Source organism: Pundamilia nyererei, unplaced genomic scaffold (assembly GCF_000239375.1).
Source record: "Pundamilia nyererei isolate P.nyererei 1_Seehausen unplaced genomic scaffold, PunNye1.0 scaffold00388, whole genome shotgun sequence".
Classification (NCBI taxonomy): Eukaryota; Metazoa; Chordata; class Actinopteri; order Cichliformes; family Cichlidae; genus Pundamilia; species Pundamilia nyererei.
In genome coordinates this window covers 137,556-147,619 of record NW_005187789.1, presented here as the reverse complement: position 1 = coordinate 147,619, position 10,064 = coordinate 137,556, and the positions used below count along the sequence as shown (strand labels likewise).

At 42.0% G+C, this 10,064-nt stretch overlaps 1 protein-coding gene across 1 annotated transcript in view; it reads right to left on the bottom strand.

The window, feature by feature from the left end:
• Positions 1-52: 52 nt before the first annotated feature.
• The window catches only part of gfra2b (GDNF family receptor alpha 2b), a 146,674-nt gene continuing 136,662 nt past the window's right edge, over positions 53-10,064 (bottom strand). The window contains exons 9-10 of the mRNA XM_005752884.1: positions 2,639-2,686; positions 53-255 (exon numbers count right to left, since the gene is read on the bottom strand). Coding sequence (XP_005752941.1) covers positions 112-255; positions 2,639-2,686 — 192 coding nt within the window. The 3' untranslated portion in view covers positions 53-111. The remainder of the gene's footprint in view (positions 256-2,638; positions 2,687-10,064) is intronic.

Below are 10,064 nucleotides of genomic sequence, written 5' to 3'. Positions count from 1 at the left end.
TGTGTGTGTGTGTGTGTGTGTGTGTGTGTGTGTGTGTGTGTGTGTGTGTGTGTGTGTGTGTGTGTGTGTAAATGTGTGTGTGGGCATGTATGTGTGTATGCTAGTTCACATTTATGAGACGTGGAACAGGAACGCTGGCAGGATGGACACACACACAGTCACAGGGAGGAGGTGGAGGAGTGGGGCTGATGGCCGGCTGCTGCTTCTTGGCCCTGCAGAGTCCTGAGAGTCTATCGAGCCCTGGGCCAACAGAGCCTGAGCACAGAGGGGGGACAAAGGCACGAGCATTAGTGCACAAGTGTTTGTAACGCCTCATTCTGTGGTGTCCTGAAAATCTTACAAATGATGAAGCTGCTTGTTAGCTGGAAATCAATATACCTGTAAATCTATCCATGAAAGTTTGTATAAAGTCCCTCTGACCAGCTCCCGTTCTAATTACAGACAGCCACATTTCATTCTTCAGTACTAATATTATAAATCCAAAATTCGTGTGTCACTGGTGACTGCAGATTTCTGAAACAAAGCTTTTCTATCGAGCGGGTTCAGTTGTGGGCGGTGTTAGAACGCCTCATACCTCATATCTGGCTTCAGATAAAGTTTTCTGCAATTAAATATTAATTCTTCATCAATATATAATTTCCTACTTTTTCAGATGTGTACCGTTTAATCTTGTCCTGCTATAATAATATAATAATAAATCTACGTACGGCTGTGTTAAAGTCTCTCACCACTGACTGCATGTCAAACTCTCAGATATCCAAAATTGAATTTTGCTATCAATAATTGATTTATTTCTTTTGTAACTGTCAGCTGTAGATGGCGGCGTCACTTAACTAGAGCAAGCAACTCGGAGCGTGAACCTCTGAAAATGAAGCTGAAGAGGAAACATAAAGCATAAAATCTGTGGTATTGCACATTTGTAACATCGCTTCACTTTTATTCTTTATGTTTATTTTGTTGCAGGAGGAGCAGTATCCTACTGTGGTCGCCGCCCTCAGCACAGATGGTGTGTGGAGGCCGAGCAGGAGAGGTGTCTGCAGGAAGGTAAAGTGAGTCACAGAGCTGAGCTTTTATGGGCTGCTAAATATCTGAGTCTAACTCTCTTGCTTGAGTTTCAGCAGGTAATTCATTTTGTGTCTCTCTGTTTTACAGACAGATCTCCACCGAGGCGCAGCCGCTCCTTTTCTTTGCCGCCACACTCTCTGCAGCTTCTTATTCGTGCATATTTCATGTTGGAAGTTCATCTTCAGCTTCAGGTTTGGCAATAATATATCAATAAATTCAAACAAAGTGCTCCCATGTTCTCCATCTGTCACGTGACTCTCCTCTCCAACCTGGGGTGGTAACAGCTGCTGATGAAGATATTAGTGTGGTGATCAAGTGTTAATACAGAGCAGCTTATTGGAGGGAGCCTCACTTTGTTTCCTCACACTACACTTTACAGTTCAGCTGTGGATCTTTAACCCGAAAACAGATGGAGGACACTCAGTGAACCGGCCACAGGGAGGCTTACACAGGAAGTCTAGCAGCGAACTCTTAGAAATGAGAGTGGGCGAAAACACTGCTCGCTTTTTAATGTGCCAGCTGTGAAACTGAGAGCTGAGTACACACAGCATCCCATCATACACCGTTTCTAAAAGACTACAGACACTACACTCATACGGTCAGTCACAGGTAGCCCCGCCCTAAACCCTTTTCTGGTCCTTTCTAAGTAACAGGACCTGAAACTCCAAAATGGACATGGTGCTTAAATCAGGCCTGAAAGCAGTGACTGACACCATAAGCTCATTGGGAAAGAGTTTCCTGAGCTCAGAGCCAGAGGCAGTTTCACCCATCCTTTAACAGTCTTTCCTGAAGATCACATCTCACCTCAGAATGATCTCCTCATAATCTCACTTGACCAAAAAGCCCATGCTGTAATAAAACACCACTTAAGTTTACTTTTTTCCATTATGTTGACCAATAATAAAAGCTTTCTCTGTGATGTAATAGTGGCCCTCTCAGACACACAATCAGAAGACGTCTAGCAAACAGGTGTCAAACTTCAGTTCTTGAGGGCTGGTGAGGTGGCAATTCAGCCATTTGATTCATGTTACAGCAGCTCATGAGTGAAAGCACAAGGTGCAATAAAAGTACTTTTAGAAGTAAAATTTCCAAACACTTACATTTACTTACATTTATTTAAAATTACTTGAGAAGGGATAGGGGTTGCCACCTCAGCATGCAGTCAAGTTCTATTGAGTCTCGCTAATGACCTAATTTTATAAAAGGTTGCAGCAGGGACACATTTAAAAGTTTCAGGACACTGGCCATTGAGGACTGGCGTTTGACACCCCTGGTTTAGTATAATCAAGAACTTCCATTGTCTGGACTTGACTTCCTGTTCCATAAGGGGCGCTCTCAGGTCTGTCCAGAATGAACTTGCTCAGATGATTTTAGTGAAAGGGCTCTAAGCTGTCTGTCTCTGATAAAAATCATCTGTTCATTTTTCATCTCATCGTCTGATCTGATGATGCACGTCAGCGTCATATAAACAACCTGAACACCACATCAGCTGGTCCAAGTGATGGGGGAGATGGAGACCCCTCCACCCATTACTTCAACCATCGTTTTTAAAGTTTTGATCAGAGCTGCTCACCTCCTCGCACTCGAAGTCATCAGAGGGGATGCACTTCTGTCCTCCATCCTGTAAAACAAGAGCTCACTGTGAGAAAGTATCAGGCTGAGTATTGAATAAGATCCATCCATCCATCCATCCATCCATTCAGATCAGTAATAAAATGTGTGAGTGAACAAGGTGCTTTCTGATGAGTTTCAATAGAAAAATCAAGCCATGGTGCTGGACTGAGATCTGCAGGAATTTGAAGTGTGATCTCCCTCTGCTGAGAGTCTTCATCTGTAATATTGTGCAGAAGCTTGTCAGCGAAAGCTGAAGGCTTTAGTTGATCTGTAAAAACTCTCAGATTCTCTCATGGTGCACGCAAAGACCTCCACAATATTTTCAATAAATGATGGCGCCATTTTCCACAGAACTGACTGGCCAGTGCATGGGCTTAATCATGCTGTAACCACTGTGAACCCAGAGTTAAACCTCCCTAAATTCCAAACCCTGTATCACAGTACAGACCACAGACTAATAATCATAATGATTTTTGTACTTATACTGAGGTTTTGATGCATATGCTCAATAATCCAGGTAAGTAAATCCCCAAAAGTTGATTCTGTTCATGTGGACGTAGCGCTTTCAGTGGGAGAAACGTTTCGTCACTCATCCGAGTGACTTCTTCAGTCTCAGCTGACTACAGGTTTCCCCAATCTTATAATGATTCACTTGCTTAAATCAAAAGGATTTAGTTCCAAAAAATACTCAGAGTCAGGTCCATAAATACCTGGACCCCACAGAGGTTTGAAATGCAGCATGCACACTTCAGCTTTAATTCAGAGGTAAAAATTACAGTCAGTGTTTTCAAAGGCTCTCGGGTTCTCTGCAGATGTCTGTCAAACTGAGTGGAAACAACAGATTCCTCAGAAACAGATCATCAATAATTAAAGCAGATGGTCAAAACCTGAAGTAAAATGTGGTGTTTGCACCACTGCTTCTGTGAGACCGTTAAAGGAAGCAGCTCCTCCACGTTTCAGCCTCCTCGGGTTTTTAAATGGAGCTCCACCTTCATTAAAATGCAGAGTGCTGATGATGACAAGGATGCACACTTATTTGTCCTCAAACACACACATGCCAGCATTTATCTCCGGCCTCCATCAGCTTCTTTGTCAGTGCTTCATTAGCATATCTCCTCCCGCTGCCTGGGTGGGTGAGTCAATCAGATCTTATCACTCAGCGAGGAGGAAGAAAATTCTTTTCAGCGTCGGGGAAATCATCGCAAGTGGCCAGATCATTATCGTTTCCCTGAAATATACATGCGCAGAGCCACAAATAGGCATCCATGTGCACGCGCACAGGCTTATTTAACCTGATCATTAAAGCGTGCAGATGATTTGCTATCATATGGACATCTTCTGACGCCGGACGCCTCTGCATGTCTGCTTCCTTTAAAAGAGCTGAAAATGATCGCTGTATTCACGAGCTTTGGGGAAAAGACACCATTATACAGTATGCATGAGGTGATATACAGCATCAACAGAGACGCAGCGCACAGCAGTATCACATTCCTGCCGATCCCTTTCTCTCTTTATCTGCCTGTTTTTCAGATGTAACTCCATCTGCACTGCCGGCTGTCCACAGAGCATTCAGACCCACTCCAAACATGCACGCTGACATCGCAGGTCTTTAGAAAGAGGCTTTGAAAGTGCTGACAGGTAGCCGTCTGCAGGTCTCTGCACTTGATGGAGGGCTGCAGGGTGAATTCATACTGTCACACTATGTTAAACGTGCAGTACAGGTGCTGTGAAATTGGATCATCTGACTGAGGGTTGGTCTCCTGTGCATTTACAGGTGCTCAGAATGCTTCTGCAGGCACTCTGGCATAAAAGGGTTGGTTGAAGAATGGAGACAGGAAAATAAACCATCCATCCATCGTTCTTCAGCAGTAGCCTTCAGCAGATCGCTGAACTAGAATTTAGTTACAGGTTACAGGAAGCCAGAGGTCACGTCCCATTTGGACCTCTGTGATTTGAACATTGTTCCACTTTTTTTTTAAAAAAACAAAAAACCCTGTTTCCTCTCACTTCTGCTCAGTGGTTCTCCTTACTGTCAGCTAGTGGGTTAGGTTTAGGTGGGACTCTGCACCTCATGAAACTTGATGAAAACTTGGGTCTGAGCAGACCATCACTGTGACCTGATGTAGTGTTTTCCAACTGAGGTCCAGGGGTTGTGGGAAACACTGAACAGAAATTCAGAAAGACAGATTTTTGATCATGATCTTTGTTTGTGTTGTCGTTTTTAAGTTTGGTTTTCTGACTTTTAGAAGAACTCATCCTTCCTGCGATGATCTGCTTTCACCTCGGCTCTTTATCCTTCCAGACGGTTTCTCAAAGCCACATTTAACACGCCAGAGTTTACTTTCCATCTGTTTGCCTTCTTAACGCTTCCATCTTGGCAGTCTGTGAACTTCAAATGAAAACACTAAGCTCAGAACACACACATCTTCATAAAGATGATCCACTGCAGCACTCTGCACCCACTCAGACATTACAGCTGAAATGCTGGCCACGATGTGCTGTGCTGTATGTGGACTGGATGCAGACTCATATCTGTGCTACAAGGATGTCTGCAGGCTGGACATAAAGGGAAGCACCATCGACCCTGAGGCCCGGTTGAGTTCAGACGACCATCACAGTGATCAACGCTGCAGCTTTGGACTGAGAGATGGGAAAACAGACACATGAGCTCCAATTCATCCGAACACTGTGCTCTGTGCAGCAAAAGAATTAAACAGAAAGAAATAAAAATGAATAGAAATGGTCCAAAAAGCAGGGACAATCCTCATGAGGAGGAACAAACTGAGTCATCTGCTCTTTATCTTAAGCCGAACAAATCCAACCCGTAAAGGTCCCAGAATCGCAAACCCTGGTCTTCATTCTTGCTGCACTGAAGAATGAGAATTACAGAAACTGTTTCCATTCCAGGAAAAGAGGACCAGAACTTTGTGCACTTCCTGTCACAGGGACCACCCTAGTGGGACCTTTTTTACCTCACTGTCACCATAAAGCTGCTGATCCTAAAGTTGGAACCACAGTCCTCAGAGGCCATGTGAGAAGTAACTGCAACAAATGCAATAACTGGCAGATGCAGCCTTCAATTTCTAATACCAAAATTTATAAACAGTATCATAGGTGGGCGGAGCTTCTGGGTCTGAAGACTGCAGCCACAGGGGGTGATATATGTGGCTGCAAAACAAATCTACACCCTCTGCAAACACTTCTCTGATTTTATGCTCAATAACTTATTTTAGGTGATACTGAATAAAACAAAAAGTCACTTTTGTAAATTTTGGTCGTTTGATGTTTCAGAACGGTTTATCTGAGATACACGCACTGGTTAACTGTCAGTCCTAAATCATTAGCCAATGAGAGTTCCCTTTCATAGTCTCCCCCACCCCGTTCTCGTCACATGTCGTTTGAAAACACCAACATGTCAACAGTGGAAACTTTCATCTCGAGCCTTCAAACTGGAACCTCACAAACGAGTAGGTCAACTGAGTACATGATAATGATATGTAAACTCAAATCTGCTAAAAGGGCCTCTGGTTAAACGTCACTAAAGCACGCAGTGCACAGGGAAAAAAAGAGGGTACTCCAGGGTCAGAACTTCTAAGAAACTCTATACTACACTGCAAGGCAGGGTTTCTCCTCTCAAACCAATCACCACCAGTTATTTGACAACAATCAGCAACCACCTGGAAACCACAGTTACTGTCACTAACAGGACAAATCATCCTTCAGTTTCAAAGATCTGTAATAGAGGTAGTAGTAGAGGTATATACTTGCTTGTAGACACTGTGGATGGGCACATTGGTTGGCATGAAGCCATGCTATTCTGACATGGTAGCTGGTACATTGTAGTCTCGGTGAAGTTTGGTAGAAGCTGGAGGCCACATGTCACTCGAAGGTGAACTCACCTTCCAATGACAAAGCTCCAAGCTCACCCAGCCGTAACCAGAACTTCGAAACTTAGCATGGCTTAACTTGCTTCTGCTTCTGTTGTTGGGATTATGTGTGGAATTTACAGTGTGACTGAAGCTGTTACCAGTTATCAGAGCCTTTGAGTCCAGTGCAGTGGAAACAGGCTGAAGAAGTGTCACCTTTACAGGCTTGATCACTATGCTGTACACCGGCCTTTGGTTAGGGTTACCAGACATTGATTATTACAGTCAGGGATGCATGGCTTTGTAATTGGAAGATGGAACAACACTGCTAATTAAAGGTTCGTGGAGCCACCCGTCAACCTGAACCTCCACCTTAGGTGTTCTTTTTTTTTACTAAAATATCAGCTGATTTCCTGTTTTTGTCCCATCATGAGAATTCTGACCACTGGAAAGCTGCTGGTGTTTAAGCACAATTTCCAGAAATGCCTGAGATATCTGCACAAAATAGAGCTATTGCTACTTTTAGCTGCTCCCTCCTTCCCAGCGGGGACCTCCGTATGTTTGATTTGGCAGAATTTCATATTGGATGCTCTTCCTTCAACCCCAGAGGGATTAGTGTCTCCTCCGCACAAAATATTAACTGTAAAACTCTTTCTCTACTACAAAGACAAAGAGAATAAAAAAAAACCATATGTTTAGGTGTACGAGTGCACCAAAATAAATGAAAGTCTTCACATATTCAAGGCTTACGATCTAAAACAGAATGCCAAAATCCACAAACTGCTCCACAGCAGACAAATAGGAAGAAGACCGTTTATTACAGACACATCAGCTTCAGCTCCAGTTTCAGTGATACTAACTCAGTATTTTGTGACTCCAAAACTGAAATGTATTAGAGGTGTTCCGGGATGGCATGAATGCTGGCAATGTGCTTAAAAAATAAGAACATTGCAGCTTTGGCTCAACCTTTAATTTTCCACATTGGCACAAGACTGCCAACACAGAGCTCAGACAGACCGAAAGAAAAAAATCTGTTAGACATTTGGCTGCATGTGAGGAAACCATCACATAGAAACAGCTGAAGCCAAAACCCTCCAACAGAGGATGGCTGGACTTCAAGACTCAACATAAACTCTATAAAAAATCCAACATTTACATTATAATCATAAATAAACTAATAAAGTAGCCCTCATGTCTGTTTCAAACTAAAGAGAGGTATCAGCTTCTGCAGCTAGTTGAAATCATGGCCCTGGAAATGTGTTGAGGACATTCTGCGGTACCAGTCAGTGTATGCTGGGTTCACTGGTCCACTTGTGTCTCCTGCTTTGCCTCTCCAGTCTAACACAGATAGTTTTACACATTACACGTTTCTGTGTGTACGTGTGTATATGGTTTTAAATATGCATTGCATGTTTTTTAGAGTATTTTTGGAATGGTAAAGTATATGATACCATGTCATAATTGAGAACCAACAGCAGGAAGTGACATTTATGGACTGGTCATTTAGTTCAGTCCTGAGGGTGGTGCAGTCTTTGAGCATGCTGATGTTGTTTAGCTGTCCAGGTTTAAATAAGAAGATTCACTGATTCATTGAGGTGTGTAAATTGTTACACATCTCAGAAACTCATTAAACTCATTGGTTTGTTGCAGAATTCTCTCTTTTCTGTATTTGAGCCCACATTAAATGAAGCTACAAACTCAGTACACACTGACTTGGATAACGTGCACACTCATGATCAGCAAAACTAATGTTGGGTATTTTTTGTAGAGTTTTCATTTCTTTCATCATTAAAAGTTATATGTGTATGCAAGTAGGTTAAAAATGTAAAAGTTCAGTAAAATGTCACATCCATCCCATTATATGATGAAGTTTTCTATAATTCATGCTTTAAATCTCTTTCATAATGCATAGCAATTTAGTTTGGCCTATATAACCTCCAGCCTTGCACCTCTTCTCTGTACATAATGGATGGAATTCCACTTTCTCACAATGCAGGCAGGATGACGCTAATGTGTGTGAAGGTGAAGAAGAGCGACGCACATAAAGCTGCAGTGCTCAGACCTCCTCAGTCATACCTGCTGTCTGCATTTCTCTTTCTATAACCACCCGTTTTTATTATACTGCTATAAAAAAATTAGCTTTTTCAGATTTATCCCTTTAGAACCAAATATTCATATTTTATTTTTTGAGGCGATCCACACAGTTTGACTTTAGTCACAGTGCTCCAAAGGTACGCGTTCTCCTGCTTTCGTGGTTTAATCGTGGCTATGAAACATCTTCAAAAGGAGAAACAAAATGAGGGCAAACATATATTTTTATGTGTTTTTTTATTGCTATTAATGAACAGACTAACTTAAAGAAAGAAAATAACACAAGACCTTCCACGATTCTTGCTTCCTACTAATAGCTGGTTTAATTTTCCAAAAACTGAAAGTTATCTCAAAGATAAAAATATGCTACTGTGGATGGATGAGGTCAGTTAATTCATCCAAACTCGTGGGGCTGATATGAATACTTAGCCAGGAATCTTCATTTGCTTCTTTATCAGCTTTCCTCGCTTAACCACCACCTGATTTACAGATTTATAATCCGCGGTGTGCCAGCAAAACACCTGTGACTGAGCTCCAGATCTCCTCTCCACACAGGAATGTAAGATGCACTGTTTGCCTACCTGCTAGAGTTCTGAGACTGAGCTGAAAACACACAGACAGAGCTATCATGTCCTAAGCTTAAACACATTTTTACTGAGCCCCGGCATGGGAAGTATGAGAGGCATGCTCCTGTGGATTATACTGGACTGAATACAACCTAATATTTGTTTTTAAAGAGAAACTAGATAGTTATATGCTCCTTATATTTGATATAGATTTAAAATGAACAGTAGTTAGCTACCTGGCATGGATTTAGACTACCAGCATGGTACAGCCAACAGGTCTGTAAGAATCACACTACTGAGGTGAAGGTCCACTGGGGTTGGATGGATGGGTGTAAATTTCAGTATCAGAAAGTAAGTTTGAAGCAGGAACTATGCATGCATTCTTGGAGTGGACTGAAAAATACCGTAATGAGAACGGTTTGTCTGTGGTGTCTCAGTCAGCTCTGGAAGTGTTTGGTTGGCTGAGGGTAAACTGCACTAAGCTTTCAATTATTGAAAACTCAAACCAAGTTCACCATGTCCTCTCAGCAGAAACACAACCACAGCTTCTATAATACATTTGACCACCTCAGCCTCTATACTCCTGCATCCTTCTGTAATTAATAATCCAGCTGAAAAAAAAGGTTAGGTCCTTTGGACTTAAATTTTCAAACATCTGGCAAACATGGTGGCATAATCTCTGCCACCTAAAACTGCACATACATTTTTATGCAGATTACACTGTTTTATATCCAATCCAATCCAATCCAATTTTATTTATAAAGCACTTTAAAATACCCAGCACAGGAACAAAGTGCTGTACAGAAAGTAAGTTAAACAGCAAATTAAATAAATCACATAAGACATAAAATTAAAATTAAAA